Source organism: Geotrypetes seraphini, chromosome 17 (assembly GCF_902459505.1).
Source record: "Geotrypetes seraphini chromosome 17, aGeoSer1.1, whole genome shotgun sequence".
Taxonomy (NCBI): Eukaryota; Metazoa; Chordata; class Amphibia; order Gymnophiona; family Dermophiidae; genus Geotrypetes; species Geotrypetes seraphini.
In genome coordinates, this window is record NC_047100.1 from 47622766 (window position 1) to 47639399 (window position 16634).

The window sequence follows — 16634 nt, forward strand, 5'->3', positions numbered from 1 at the left end:
TCTGATAGAGGTAGACTTGAGGCCTGCGTTGGACAGGGAGAGCAAGTAGTCCAGAACAGTTTCCACCGCTAAAGAGGTGGGATTGTGATGATGACGGAGGCACCAAGAGGAGAACCTGGTCCACTTCTGATGGTAACATTGGAGGGTGGTCGGTTTCCTGGAGGCGTCCAAAATGAGACGGACAGGCTGAGACAGATTTCCTGAAGAGGTCAGCCCGAGAGAAACCAAGCTGTCAGGTGGAGCGAAGACAGATTGGGATGTAGTAGAGACTGATGTTGCTGTGTAAGTAGAGTAGGAAACACAGGCAGAGGAATGGGATCCCTGGAGCTGAGCTGAAGCAGGAGGGAGAACCAGTGTTGACGAGGCCACCGGGGAGCTATGAGGATCATGGTGGCTCCGTCCCTGCGGAGTTTGGATAAAGTCCGCAACATCAGAGGTAGAGGAGGAAAGGCATAGAGGAACCGATCCGTCCAGTCGAGAAGGAATGCATCCGGGGCCAGACGATGAGGAGAGAAGAGTCTGGAGCAGAACTGGGGCAGCTGATGGTTGTGAGGAGCTGCAAATAGGTCCACCTGCGGAGTGCCCCAGCGAGCAAAGATGGAGTGGAGCGTGGGAGGGTCCAAAGTCCACTCGTGAGGTTGAAGGATGCGGCTGAGATTGTCGGCCAGGGAGTTCTGTTCGCCCTGGATGTAGACAGCCTTGAGGAAGAGACTGCGGGCCGTGGCCCAGGTCCAAATGCGAAGAGCCTCCTGACAAAGGAGGCGAGATCCGGTGCCGCCCTGTTTGTTGATGTAGTACATGGCAACTTGGTTGTCCGTGCACAGGAGCAGAACCTGAGGGCAAAGAAGGTGCTGGAAGGCCTTGAGAGCATAGAACATGGCTCGTAGTTCCAGGAAATTGATGTGATGAAGACGCTCCTGCGGGGTCCAAAGACCTTGGGTGCGTAGGTCTCCCAGGTGAGCTCCCCATGCATAAGGGGAGGCATCCGTGGTGATGGTCATGGAATGCGGGGGCAGATGAAAAAGAAGGCCCCTGGAAAGATTTGAGGAGTTCAACCACCATTGTAGAGATTGCTGAAGAGACGATGTCACAGAGATGGGATGAGAAAGAAGGTTCGAGGTCTGCGACCATTGGTTGGCCAGAGTCCATTGAGGTGTCCTGAGGTGGAGTCGTGCCAGGGGAAGCACATGCACCGTCGAGGCCATGTGGCCCAGGAGGACCATCATCCGTCTGGCAGAAATGGAGTGATGAAGGAGCACCTGACGACACAGGCGGAGCAGGTTCCGCTGACGGTCGGAGGGGAGAAACGCCCTCATTAGTGTGGTGTCGAGAACTGCTCCAATGAACTGAAGGCGCTGCGTGGGAAGCAGATGCGACTTGGGGTAGTTGATCTCGAACCCCAGGAGGTGGAGGAGAGAGATGGTCTGATGAGTGGCTTGTAGCACAAGCGGAGACGTAGGTGCTTTCACCAACCAATCGTCCAAGTAGGGAAACACCTGGAGGTTGTGAGACCTGAGGAAGGCCGCCGCCACAATGAGGCATTTGGTGAACACCCTGGGTGATGAAGCGAGGCCAAAAGGTAGCACTTTGTACTGATAATGGCGATGGTGCACCTGGAATCTTAGGTAGCGACGTGAAGCTGGATTGATTGGTATGTGAGTGTAGGCCTCTTTGAGGTCCAGGGAACATAGCCAGTCGTTCTGAGAGAGATGAGGGTAAAGCGTGGCAAGGGAGAGCATTCTGAACTTCTCCTTGACGAGACATTTGTTGAGGTCCCTGAGATCGAGAATGGGACGTAGGTCTCCTGTCTTTTTTGGAACCAGAAAGTAACGGGAGTAGAATCCCCGGCCCCTTTGTTCCAGAGGTACTTCTTCGATGGCATTGAGGAGAAGGAGGGATTGGACCTCCCTCAAGAGGAGGGGGGTTTGAGTTGAAAGAGAAGCAGACTCTACGGGAGGATTGTCTGGTGGAAGAGTCTGGAAGTTGAGAGAGTAGCCGTGGCGGATGATGTTGAGGACCCACTGGTCCGATGTGATGACCTCCCAACGGCTGAGAAAAATGTGGAGCCTGCCCCCGATTGGTTGAGGGAGAGGCAATGAGGGTGGAAGACTGGCTAAGCCCTGGAGAGAGGAGTCAAAAGGGCTGAGAAGGTTTGGCAGGAGGAAGAGGCTTGGCAGGTTGATTAGACTGTGCACGAGCCTGGTTGTGGTGTTGTTGGCGAGCCCGCCTAGGTTGCTGTGAAGGCGGGTTAAGCGGCCTAGCGGAGAACCTGCGCTGGTAAGAAGACTGTGGTTTGTAAGGCCGAGCAGGAGGGGCCTTCTTCTTTGGTTTAATGAGAGTATCCCATCTGGTCTCATGGGCGGAGAGTTTTTGTGTGGTGGTATCCAGAGACTCTCCGAACAATTCGTCTCCCATACATGGGGCGTTGGCTAGTCGGTCCTGATGGTTGACATCCAGATCAGAGACCCTGAGCCAGGCCAGGCGGCGCATGGCCACAGCGATGGCAGATGCACGAGAGGTGAGCTCAAAGGAGTCATAGATGGAGCGTACCATAAATTTTCTAAGTTGAAGCAGGCTGGAGATGTGCTGCTGAAATAGTGGGACCTTGTGCTCCGGCATGTACTTTTGCATGGCGGAGAGTTGCATTACCAGATGTTTCAGGTAGAATGAAAAGTGGAAAGAGTAATTGTTTGCCCTGTTGGCAAGCATGGCATTCTGGTAGAGCCGCTTGCCAAACTTGTCCATAGTTTTGCCCTCCCTGCCAGGAGGGGTAGAGGCATAGACACTGGAGCCTTGAGTCTTTTTTAAAGTGGACTCAACCAGGAGAGATTCATGGGGCAGCTGGGGTTTATCAAATCCCGGGATTGGAATAACCCTGTAAAGGCTATCCAGTTTACGGGGTGCCCCAGGGACAGTTAATGGATTTTCCCAATTTTTATAAAAAGTTTCCCGTAGTATGTCATGCACGGGTAACTTCAGGAACTCCTTAGGGGGTTGATCGAAATCTAATGCCTCCAGGAAAGCTTGTGATTTCTTGGAATCAGATTCCAGAGGCAAAGATAAGGCCCCCGATAACTCCCTGAGGAATTTTGAAAAAGAAGATTGCTCAGGTTTAGATGTGGTATCGGGGGCCGAGGGCTCTTCGTCCGACGACGATGCATCCTCCTCGGTACCGAGGGGAGATTCCTCCCAGAGGTCCGGGTCTCTGACATCGGTGTGTGCGTGCCGAGAGACTGGAGTGGAAGGCTCGGTATGATGAGCTTTAGACCGAGACTTGCCTGAGCGTACCGAGACGGTACCAGGGGATGAAGACCTGTGTCTGTCTCGGTCCCGGGAAGAACGGTGCCGGTCAGGTTCGTGGGAAGACCGGTGTTCCGCTCGGTCCCGAGGAGGATCGGATGTCGTCAGAGCGACGGCCTCGGCATGGGCATGGATATGCGGTGCCGAGAGAATGGGCATAGAGGGGTCCATAGGTACCGATGGCGTGGATACCGGTTGGACGGTGTGGGGCTCGGGCCGGTCTGGTACCGAAAGCAGCGGTGCCAGGATAGAGGGCAAGAGCTGTTTAAGTTGCGTTTGGAGTTGTTCCTGCAACTTATCCTGGAGGATGGCCGCAATGCGGTCATCCAGGGGTGGCACCGGAACCACTTTTTTCTGCTTTGGTTCCATGGGTGCCGCTCTACGCTCCGGCGATGAGGAGGCCGATGACGAGGCACTCACCGATATCGGAGCGGAGCGCTTTTTAGTTCGGCGTGGAGCCGAAAGAGCCGGTGTCGCCACCGAGGTGGGAGGGCGCTCAAGGGTGGAAGGCTTCTTAGCCGGCTTACCTGGCGCCGGTGGCGCTGATGTAATGTCAGGCGGTGTCGAGGTGGTCGGTGCCGACTTCGATGGTGCCGCAGTTGAAGAAGTCGAGTCCATAGTCGGGCCGGTGCCGAACAGCAGACTTTGCTGGATTTGGCGATTCTTCAAAGTGCGTTTTTTAAGAGTGGCACAGCGGGTGCACGAGTCCGCCCGATGCTCCGGTCCCAAACACTGTAAACACCAATTGTGTGGGTCAGTGAGGGAGATCGGGCGTGCACACCGCTGGCACTTCTTAAAACCGGGCTGCGGGGGCATGAATGGAAACACGGCCTCCGCAAAATCAAACCCCGAGGCCTGGATCGTGACAACAGGCCCCGCCGGGGCAAAGACAAAAAAACGAAACAAAAAGAAATATTTTTTTTTTTTTTTTTTTGGAAATGAAATAAAAAAGAACCCGAAGGTAAATAAACGAAAAAAGAACGCGAGCGGGAAGGCAAAAAGAGGATTTCAATCGGAGTTGAAAAACGCATGTCTTCTTCGCTCCGCGGAAACGAAGAAACTGGGGACCACGCTCTCCTCCGTCGGGCGGGAAGGCACTCGCGCACGCGCGGTGCGGCCAACTAGAACTTTCTAGTAAAAAGGTCCGTACCGTGGGCTCCGTCGCTGACGTCACCCATGCGTAAAGAATATCTGCCTGCTTGTCCTGGGATAAAGTGTTTTATGTGAGTTTCTAAACTGGATTAACACAAAAAATCCCCATCTTCAATTTACACCGACCTATAGTAATGATAGAGTAGAATTTTTGGATCTACTCATAATAAAGGAAGAATCTCAGTTGATCAGAAAACTTTTTAGAAAATCAGTGGCAAAAAATACTCTATTGCATTTCTCCAGTCACCACCCTTACCATTTAAAATTTAATCTTCCAGTAAGCCAGTTTTTAAGACTTCGTAGAGTCTCGTCAGAAATGTGTGATTTTATTGAATCAGCAGAAGAGTTAAAACTCCGTTTTCAAGGCCAGAGGGTACCCTGTGAAATCCATAAAACAAGCATTTATAAGAGCTAAATATGCGAATAGAGAACTGTTGATCTCTGAAAAAGAGCCTGAAGACCAAAGTGAGAGATTAATCTGTGTATTGCCCTACTCTGAGGCGGCCAAAGAACTTATAGCCCAGATAAGAAAATATTGGCATGTTCTACAATTTTACACTATATTTAGTGAAATCCCGATGTTTGCCTTTAAGAAAGGGAAAACAATTGGGCAAGTCTTAATTCAACAGAAATTGGGGAACGATAAAACGAAACAGATTGGATATCACAGGGATTGTGGCCACTGCCAATGGTGTTCCTCTACTATTAGAGGCACCACTTGGAAAGACTCTCAAACGGGGAAAGTTATTACAGCAAAAATGAATACCACTTGTCAGGCAACACATGTTGTATATGTTATAATATGTCCGTGTAATCTTGTATACGTGGGCCGTACTTCACGACCCATGCATATAAGATTGAATGAACATAAATCGCAGATAAAAATGAAAAACATCCAAGCACCAATGGTAGAACATTTTTTAGAACATCAGCACACTATTGAGCAGATACAGTGGCGGATAATAGAAAAGTTGGAAGAGGGACGGGAGGGAGGCAATATTGAAGAATTTTTGAATTACAAAGAACAACGATGGATCTATACCTTAAACTCAGTGACCCCACAAGGTTTAAATGCAGAGTTAGAATGGGGTTCCCTAATGTAACATGTTGTCTGAGTGAGAAGGTAGCCAAAAAATTAGGCTCTTCTTTGTTATTAATGAAATAAATGTAGTTACGAGTGGAGAACCTGCTGACGCGACATTAACGTGATGACGTAGCCGCGTTAAAGGCGGGCTCCGCTCTATTTAACATTTGGGTAAGAACGCCGCTGCCATATCTGAGGACAAAGTGGTCACAGGTTGACGGCTGAATTTATAGGTGAGTGAGAGATGTTTGACAGCATAGCTTAAAATAATTTTAGTTATGTTTGTCCTTTTTCAGGGTAGTGCTGATAGCTTTTGTTCTGTTTTAGGGGCAAAGCCTTGATAAAGCTCTAGCAGCGAAACATGTCGGCGTGATGTTTCCCCTAGCCAGAGACCACAAATTGCAAGTTAAGTACATGCTTAAGTACATGCTTATAAGTTAAATAAATAAAATAAATTATACAAAAGCTAATATATTTAAAAATTAAAAATTAAGGAACCGATGAGGAGCTGTTATTAATAGGTGTCATAATTTGTTTTTAACTGTACCATTATTAGATTGTTATTCACTTAGTAAACCAAGATAGGCGATTTTATCAAATTTTATTAAACTGTTCAAAGTTGTTAAAACGCATGCGGATTGTGAAAAATTGCAGGCAGACCTTAGGAAATTGGAAGACTGGGTGTCCAAGTGGCAGATGAAATTTAATGTAGACAAATGCAAAGTGATGCACTTAGGGAAGAATAACCCAAATTACAATTACCGGATGCTAGGGTCCACCTTGGGGGTTAGTACCCAAGAAAAGGATCTGGGTATCATCGTAGATAATACGATGAAACCTTCTGCCCAATGTGCGGCGGCGGCCAAAACAGCAAACAGGATGCTAGGAATTATTAAAAACACTAAGAATGTTTTAATGCCCATGTATCGCTCCATGGTTCAACCTCATCTGGAGTATTGCATTCAATTCTGGTCTCCTTATCTCAAGAAAGATATAGTGGCGCTAGAAAAGGTTCAAAGAAGAGCGACCAAGATGATAAAGGGGATGGAACTCCTTGTATGAGGAAAAACTAAAAAGGTTAGGGCTCTTCAGCTTGGAAAAGAGACGGCTGAGAGGAGATATGATTGAAGTCTACAAAATCTTGAGTGGAGTAGAACGGGTACAAGTGGATTGATTTTTCACTCCGTCAAAAATTACAAAAACTAGGGGACACTCAAAGTTACAGGGAAATACTTTTAAAACCAATAGAAGGAAATTTTTTTCACTCAGAGAATAGTTAAGCTCTGAACGCATTGCCAGAGGTTTTGGTAAGAGCGGGTAGCGTAGCTAGTTTTAAGAAAGGTTTGAACAATTTCCTGGAGGAAAAGTCCATAGTCTGTTATTGAGAAAAACATGGGGGAAGCCACAGCTTGCCTTGGATTGGTAGCATGGAATATTGCTACTCCTTGGGTTTTGGCCATATACCAATGACCTTGATTGGGCACTGTGAGGACAGGCTACTTGGCTTGATGGACCATTGGTCCAACCCAGTAAGGCTATTAGGTTCCCTTCCCATCTATCCATGTGTACCATCTCCTCCCTCTTTATCTCCTCTATTCCCATCTAATCATAAGAAGCATGTCTTCTTATCTCTTCCCTGCCGCATCCATTGCTGTGCACCATCTCCTCCCCTCCATCCCTGTGCACCATCTCATCCCTCTCCCACAGTCAGACAACTCTGTCTTCTCCCTTCCCCCCTCATATGATCTGCCACCTTTCTCCTCTCCTTCCCTAGCTTGGAATCTCTCTCCTCTCCCATGGTCTGGCATCTCTCTCTCGCCTTCCCTCCCTCTTCCCGAGATCTAACATCTCTCTTCTCTCCTCTCCTTTCTGCGGTCTGGCATCTCTCTTCCCCACAGTCTTGCATCTCTCTCTCTCCCCTCCTTCCCTTCTATTCCATTCCAGTGGTCTAACATCTCTCTCTCCTTCCCTTCCATTCCAGTGGTCTGACATCTCTCTCTCCCCCGCAGTCTTGCATCTCTCTTTCCCCTCCTTCCCTTCCTTTCCAGTGGTCTGACATCTCTCTCTTCCCCATGCATCTCTACCTTACTCCTCTCCCACCATGTCCAATAATTCTCTCTCCCTTCCTCTCTCTGCCCAACAATTTTCCTCTTACTTCATCTCCCCATGTGCACCATCTTTCTTTCTCACTCTCGGACACCCAACTCTCCCTTTTCTATTCTCTCCCTCACCCCAGCATCTCTATCCTTCACTCTCTCCATTCTTCCATCCTATGGCTCCTGCTCCCCCCTCCCTCCCTTCATTCTATGTCCCAAGTCCATGCCTCCTCCCTCCTTTCTTTCTTCCATCATTTGTCCCAAGTTTGTGCTCCATCCTTCTTGAGTCCCAACACACCCCTCTCCCTCCCTCTCTCCATTCTGTGCCTCAAGTCCTTGTCTCCCTCCGGCAGGTGTTTACTTTCTGGCCGGCTCCCTCTTCCTCAGTGCTGCAGTCATTTCAATGTACAAAGCCACGGGCGGCAGCTCTTACGTGCATCTCATGCCTAAGCCAGAAGCCTTGTCTCTGATGTCGCAACGCGGGATGCGGCTTTGTGCACAGAAACAACTGCAGCAGTGAGGAGAAAGGAGCCAGCCAGAAGGTAAACACCTGGGGCAGCAATAGGCATCACCCTCAAGCCGGCCACCTGCAGCCCGTGGATTGGACACCCTTGGTCTAGTGTAAAGGCAGTCACTGCAGGCTGCATAAAATGGACAGGCGGGCTAGATTCGGCCTGTGGACCTTGTGTTTGACACATGTACTTTAGAGAGTAGTAAGTGAGAGAGAAGCCCGCCTCTCATCTGACATGACGTCCTGTTTCGGTCTGGGATGGACTGCGACAGAGAGAACATGAGGCGGAGGTCACTGGACTCTGCTAGACACTAGAACACCGGCAATTCTCTGCAGTCCATAATTAGTTTGTTTTTTTTTGTTGTTTTTTTTTATTTGGATTTAATTCATTTACAATATCATAAGATATTAAGGAAAAAAAGGTTTTCATACAAGTTTTCAGTACAACAAATAATACAACAAACAATCCTTTACAAGCCCACTAAAAGGGGAAACAAATTGCTTATATCAACTAAGATTTTAAGGAAAAAACAAGGAAATGAGTTGAGTTCTATTAACCCAAATCATTCCCAACTAAATTAGGACATTGGACATTCCTACCCTAATTTCTCATCAATAAATGAAACAGAAAAAGAAGAAGAGAAAAAGAAAACAAAGACAACTCACTTCTGTTCATGGGCTACCAGAAATTGTTGCAATTGAATGGGATCCCAAAAAACAAACTCAGTATCTTGTATCTTAACCAAACATTTACAAGGAAACTTCAAATAAAATGATGCCTCAAGTGCCAATACTCTAGTTCTCAATTTCAGAAATTCTTTTCTTCTAAACTGAGTGGCTCTTGAGACATCAGGAAATATACTAACCAAATCCCCGCAGAACTTGGTCAGTCTATTTTTAAAGTAAAGTTTCATTAACAACGTTTTATCTGTCTCACTGGAACATGTTAGAATCATTGTGGACCAAGTCTGAATAACATCTTGAGAGTCTTCTAAGAACTCTGTCAGATTAACATCATCTGTTACCAGATGGTCCACATCCTGTACAGTTTCCTTTTTCCTCTGGGGAATATGATAACAATTATTTATTGGAAAACTATCCGCATTGGGTAATCCCAGTATTTCCTTAAAATATTTTCTTAATAATATTTCTGGTAGTAACAAACGAGTCACTGGGAAATTAATCAAGCGGAGATTCTTTCCATGATGCATATTTTCTAACATTTCCATTTTTAAATGCAATGATGTAGAATCTTTTACAGCAGATAGTGAAACAGCTTGCAATGTGTTACTCTGAGTTTCAATCACACTTAATCTAGTTTCCAAACAATTTAAATTGGCATCCACATTCTCCAACTTTTGAACCACAGACTGTGAGAAATCGGATGTTTGTTTCATTGATTCTTTGAGAAACCCCTCAACTCTAGAAATCCCTAACCATAAATCTTTTAAAGTGATATCCTGCTTTTCCACATCTAGTGGTTGTTCTTCCACTACATTAGTAAAGACAAGTGGTTTAGGTATATTAGTAAAAGTCAATTTACTTGTTGAAGTGGATGATACCACAAGATCTGTGGAAGTAGTGGGAATTATATTCCCACTAACACCGGATATTGGATGAAGGGGGAGTGTCCTTAATAGAGGACTCATCGATGCTCCGGATATGGGAGAATTCAAATCAGAGACATTTTGTGCTGGAGAGTCAAGGGAAAAAGTCAAATGTCTATCCATAGGACCTAAAACAACAGGTGTCGAACTTTTAGATTTAGCCTTCCTTTTCCCCATATTCAGTTAACTTATACGACCTGATATCCTGTTGTTTGGCTCCACAACGCTCCCCGATACTCCCTGGTGCTCCAAGGGGCTCCCAAGGGGCGTAACCTGCCCCTTAGGGCACGCCCCTTCGGCCACGCCCTGCGGCCGCGAACCACAATTTAAAGGAAAAAGTGAAGGCACCTGAAGACGGACCCGATGACGTCAGGGGTCCGTCCACTAGGCTGCCTGCCCGAAACACTCCACTTTGCCGCTGCTGCAGAGGGCTGGTCGGGGCAACAACAACACTCCTCGGCGTCCTCAGTAAGGCAATTCAGAGACCAGGAGGCCAGGGGAACAGTAAAAACTGAAGAGGAAGCTGTTTTCCATTGCAGAAGTGGAGGAGTTCAGAGTTTTCGAGCGACATCCTTCCGTAGATTGATGACTAACAGGAAGCAGCAGCTACTGTACAGAATCCTATGCCTTCACTGCTAAAAGGCGGCCTTCCTGCAGGTTCTCTATGAGCAATGAGGTATTGAACTGAAGCAGCTGAATATGCCTTTGTTTGGTCAGAAATAACTACTTTCATCTGCAAGGCTGTCCCCCCACAACATGCAACTGGAGAGAGTAGCAGACATCAGAGGAGAAGTCTCTCATCATTTTCTGCTAACTTCCAGATTGGAAAAACAATTGCTGCTCTCAGGCAGGACTTCTCAGTGAAACATATCTGTACCTCACCCCTCGGGCACGCTGGCTGCTATCAGAATCTACCTGTGCTATGGCCTAAACAGGAAGGATGCCACCCACAGGTTATATAGACAACTGCCAACTCAAGCAGCAGCTGAACACAGCAAAAGGCTTCTTCTATTAATGTCTGGGGATTCTTGCTAATCTAAAATAAGCAAACCCCAATGTACTCCCACCATGAGAAGGTTAATCTTCTAAATAATAATTTTATTCTTATATACCGCCATACCCAGCGAGTTCTAAGCGGTTTACATCAGTTAATTAAGATCCGCGATGACACACAGATTTACAACATTTTATCAGAATGCAAGCAGCAATGAGGGAGAGGATAGAAGGTAAGGTAGAGAAAGGGAGATCAAGAAGGAAGGAGAAGAGCAGTAAGAGGGGGGGTGAGGATTTATTGCTGGAGTAGGGGGGGGATTAAGAGTCCTGTTCGCAGAATAGGTGAGGCTGGGAAATCTTCTGCAGTACCAAGTTCCAGGGTAGGCAGAGAGGAGGAGAGGAATCTTCGAATCCTCTGAGATTTCCTCTTTGGTCCACAAAAAGCAACCTTAGGGGCATTTTCCCCATATTAGAGTGAAGGTACAATAACTTAACCAGCACTCCTGCTCAACTGAGGCTTGTTGCTCAACTGGATCAGGAGCGTCAGTCCAGCCTGTTCAAAAGCTGTAGTCTGCCTGCTTCCATCAGTTTGGAGACAGAAAAATACTAAACACGTGAAGCTGCACAGTGGAAATCTCTGTTTCCATGTTTGCTGGCTGACAGGCACAACCATAGATTCCAGATTGCTCTTGTAAGGATGCTAAGGCAAATAAAATATTCAGATATCAACACATTATACAAGAATGTAAACTTGGAATTAAGCAAATTAAAACACTGTAATACCAATAAGCATTGGTACAGCACAAATTAAATCATTGTGAAACATTCATTTAATAGATGTCTAATTCAGTGGTTCCTAACCCTGTCCTGGAGGACCACCAGGCCAATCGGGTTTTCAGGCTAGCCCTAATGAATATGCTTGGAGCAGATTTGCGTGCCTATCAATTCCATTACATGCAAATCTCTTTCATGCATATTCATTGGGGCTAGCCTGAAAACCTGATTGGCCTGGTGGTTCTCCAGGACAGGGTTGGGAACCACTGGTCTAATATACTTGAAGTCAATCCAATATATATGAAAACACCTGAAAACATCCTAGAAAATGAAATTATTGATCTGCATACAAAGCATCTTTCTCCCTTATACTCACCTTTCACTGAAAGTTGGGCTCTTGTCCTGTCCAATTCATTCTAAAAAACAAAGCACCTTTTAAGAAGCAGGATAAAACATTTTAAAAACACACAACATAGGAACTAGCTCCCTGGCCTACCTGCCAAACTGCACTGCCAAAGTTCCATTTCCAAGTACTGGTTTGAACTCAAAGTGAATGCGGCAAAAAAAAAAAAGTTGAACACAGGAGCATGAGGGGGAAAAAAATCAATCTTTTATAAAACCACACAGTCATCAGATTAACTTAAAAAATAACAAAAAACACCAACTGATATTCTAAAATTTCTTTAGGACTAACTCTTGGGAGGCAAAAGGCACTGATGAGGTACAAAAACCTTCCTTCAAACCCCATCCCTATGGTTTCCTTTGAAATGGGAAGTGGAAGAACACAACAGGTGTGTTCTCTTCCAACAAGGAGCAAAACATCCCATTTACTTGGACTTACTCAGAGCAATTTTCTTGTTCCTTCTCCACCCCACCATCTTTTCCCTTTCCTTCCTCACTCTCTCTGCCCCTATGCTTTCACCCCTGTGTAGAGATATACACTGCCAGACTGTTTAAGAGTATAAGGCCAGCATTAGCCTAACCAGTCAAGAAGTATATGTTTTAAAAGAAAGTCTCACCAGTAAACTGATAGATGTCACTTATTAAGTACAGGTACTCGTTGACTTATGACTGTTCGATGCATTTACTACAGTTTCCCCCGCCAGCAGTTAGCAGCCCCAGTCTCCCGCACTCCCAAGTCTCGCTACGCAGCAGTAATAATATAAAGAGGAGGAGGCGCCACAACGAATGTTCACCACAAAGGGATTGTGCTGTGCTTGACTTGGAAAGTAAGAAAATGTTGATAAAATATTACTTTAAGATGATTACAATATCATTACCCAGTCTAATACAGTATTCTTACCTTAGTCTAACATAGGCCGACTTATGTCCCGATCAACTTACGACCTGTCAGTCGGAACCAATTACGGTCGTAAGTCGATGAGTACTTGTACATGGTTTAGAGACTGCTGATATAATGATTTTACTTTTAACAGCAGTATTTTCTGCTGACATAGAAAGAATATCTTCTTTCTTTGGACTCATTCATTCCAAGTTGAGAAATTGTTTGGGACCCAATAAAGAAGGAAAGCTTGTTTTTCTTTTCCAGATTATAAGAACATAAGAGTTGCCATCTCCGGATCAGACCCTGGGTCCATCAAGTTCGGTGATCCGCACACGCGGAGGCCCCGCCAGGTGTGCCCTGGCATAGATTAAGTCCCCTTGTCACTGTATGCTTCCCAAGGGAGATGTGCACCTAATATTACATTACATTAGGGATTTCTATTCCGCCATTACCTTGCAGTTCAAGGCGGCTTACAAAAGATTTATAAACAGGGTTACAATGGGAGAACAATAGATTTGCTAAAGTGGTAGAGAGTAGATCTTTTGATATTTCTTTGGTAGTTAAGAACAGGGAGGCTTAACAGAAGATTTATAAACTACAATTGTCCTTGCTATGATAATAAAGGGTAGATCCTTTGTCTATTTTAGTGTTGTTGAGAGTACGTGAGGTTAGGGCTGTTTCAGGAATTTCTTGAAAAGTATAGTTTTTAGTTCTTTTCTGAATGTCTTGTAGTCTAGGGTGGACATCAGAAGGTTGGAGATCCTGTTGTCCAGTCTTGCTGCTTGAGTGGCTAGGAGGCCGTTGTGTAGTTTTGATCGTTTTACTTCTTTGATCGGGGGGGGGGGGGGGGGGGAATGAATGGGGAGTGTGTTTTTCTGAGTCTAGTTGTGGATGCTGGGATGAGGCGGTTGTTCAGGTAGGACGGGCTGTCTCCATTAAGAGTTTTAAATAACATGCAGTAGAATTTGAATTGTATTCTTTCTTGGATTGGTAGCCAATGTGAGTTGATGTAGGCTTCTGTGATATGGTCATGTTTTCTCAATGAGTAGATGAGTCTTAAAGCTGTATTTTGGATTGTTTGTAGTTGTTTGGTCATAAAGGTTGGGCATGGGAGGTAGAGGATGTTGCAATAGTCCAGTAGTCCTAGGATTAGGGATTGTACTATAAGCTGGAATTGTGTTCTTTCAAAGAATTTCCAAATTTGTCTGAGATTTCTCATGATAGCGAAGGATTTCTGTATTGTGTTGTTTATTTGCAGTTGCATGGTACAGCATCTGTATATAGTTATTCCTAGTAGTTTTATGGTGGCTTGGATGGGGTAGTTGATTGAGTTGAGTTCTAGGTTGGCTATGGTTTGGATTTTGTCATTTTCGAAGAGAATGAATTTGGTTTTGTCTGGGTTGAGTTTAAGTTTGTGATCTTTCATCCAGGTCGTAATGGAGTCTAGTGTTCGTTGTAGTGTTTTAGTCAGGGAGGACTTTGATTGATCATAGGGTATGAGAATGGTAATGTCATCCGCGTAACTGTAGGTGGTTATTCCTAGATTGTCTAGATGTGTTCCGAGAGAGACAGTGTATAGGTTGAAGAGGGTAGGGGATAGTGGGGATCCCTGTGGTACTCCGCAGGGGTTTGACCAAGGTTTTGATTTTTCTTTGTTAGATTTTACACTGTAGGTTCTGGATATACCCTTACCCATGTCACTCTATGCCACTCCTAAGGAGATGTGCATCTAGTTTACCCTTAAATCCTAGAATGGTGGATTCTGCAATTACTTCCTCCGGGAGAGCATCCACCACTCGCTGTGTGAAACAGAACTTCCTGATATTCGTCCTGGACCTGTCCCCCCTCAGCTTCAGTCCGTGTCCTCTTGTCCGCATCACATTGGACATTGTAAATAGCTGCTTTCCCTGCTCTATTATGTTGAATCCTTTCAGTATTTTGAAAGTCTCGATCAGATCCCTAGCAGTCTCCTCTTCTCAAGGGAGAACAACCCCAGTCTCTAAGTCGTTCCTCGTAGTTCAGGTTCTCCATACCATTCACTAGCTTTGTTGCACATCTCTGCACCCTCTCTAGCAGTTTTATATCCTTCTTTAGGTATGGGGACCAATGCTGGATGCAGTATTCCAGGTGCAGTCTGACCATGGCTCTGTAGAGTGGTACTATAACTTTCTCTGATCTACTCGTGATACCCTTCTTTATCACGCCTAGCATTCTATTTGCTTTCTTCGCTGCCGCCGCACATTACACCAATGGCTTCAGGGTCCTATCTATCAGTACACCCAGGTCCCTTTCCTGTTCGGTCTTACATTGTTACACCTGACATACTATACTTGTGATCTTTATTTTTTCTGCCCAGATGCATCACTTTGCATTTTTCCACATTAAACTTCATCTGCCATTTGTCTGCCCACTTCTCCAATTGATTTAAGTCGCTCTGGAGTTCTTCGCTGTCCTTCTGCGGTCTGATTGCCCGGCATAGCTTTGTGTCATCTGCGAACTTGATGATTTCACTGGATATTCCCTTCTTCTAGGTCATTTATGAAAATATTAAATAAGATGGGTCCAAGCACCGAGCCCTGGGGTACACCGCTAGTCACTTTTTCCCATTCTGAGAACTTCCCATTTATGCCCACTCTCTGTTTTCGTTCTCCAGCCATTTGCCTATCCATCTTAGTACATCTCCCCCTATTCCATGGCCTTGTAGTTTCCTGAGAAGTCTTACATGTGGAACCTTGTTAAATGCTTTCTGAAAGTCCAAGTATACAATATCCACCGGTTCTCCACTATCAATTTGTCTGTTCACTGTCTCAAAAAATTGGAGTAGGTTCGTCAAACATGATTTCCCTTTCCTGAACCCATGTTGACTGGCTCCCATCAGGTCGTGTGTGTCTAGATGCCGGACTATGCTATCTTTGATCAGCGCCTCAACCATCTTTCCAGGGTCAGACGTGAGGCTCACAGGTATGTAGTTGCCTGGCACTCCTCTCGATCCTTTCTTAAATATCGGCATAACGTTCGCTATCTTCCAGTCGTCAGGTATCTGTCCTGTTTTGATAGGTTGGCAAGTTTTTGCAATAGTTCTATGATTATGAGCAAACAAGATGAAGATGAGTGAGCAACAGAAGACAGTATTTTAGGGCTTTCATGTGTAGATCTGGCTGATAGTCTAGGTTTCTTTTTAAGATATTTTGTTTAACTGCATCAATTAGCAAATAGAAAAATACATATACTATGGTAAAATTATGGTCTTACCTGTTAATTTTCTTTCCTTTAGAAGCAGCAGATGAATCCAGAGACTAGTGGTATAGCTCACATCGACCAGCAGGTGGAGATAGAGAACTGATTAACAGTTGGCCTTAAAGCCTGGTGTTCCTCTTGTTGATTCAGTTATGCACTTTGCCCAAGCATCCCGAAAGGAGAATGAGCATCCACAAAACTTCATTCCAGTAGAAAATGTGCCACTCAGAAATGAAAAAATACAATCACCAACCATATCCCAACTGAACCAATAAACAAACACCCTACACACAGACAGTGCCCTTGAGGAGGGGCTCTGGATTCATCTGCTGCTTCTAAAGGAAAGAAAATTAACAGGTAAGACCATAATTTTACCTTCCATAGCAAAGCAGCAGATGAATCCAGAGACTAGTGGGATGTAGCAAAGCAAACTCAAACCGGGTGGGACGCCAATGCCGCCTCCGCCAGCACTGCAGCGCCAAAACTTGCCTCCGAACGGGCCGCTACGTCTAACCGGTAATGCTTCGAAAAGGTATTTTCCGATGACCAAGTGGCCGCCCGGCAAATTTCCTCCAAAGACATCCCCCCGGACTCC

At 45.6% G+C, this 16634-nt stretch overlaps 1 protein-coding gene across 1 annotated transcript in view; it reads right to left on the reverse strand.

The window, feature by feature from the left end:
* TRAIP (TRAF interacting protein) overlaps nucleotides 1–16634 on the reverse strand; it is a 150876-nt gene that overhangs the window by 101060 nt on the left and 33182 nt on the right. Inside the window, exon 4 of the mRNA XM_033926438.1 lies at nucleotides 11894–11933. Coding sequence (XP_033782329.1) covers nucleotides 11894–11933 — 40 coding nt within the window. The remainder of the gene's footprint in view (nucleotides 1–11893; nucleotides 11934–16634) is intronic.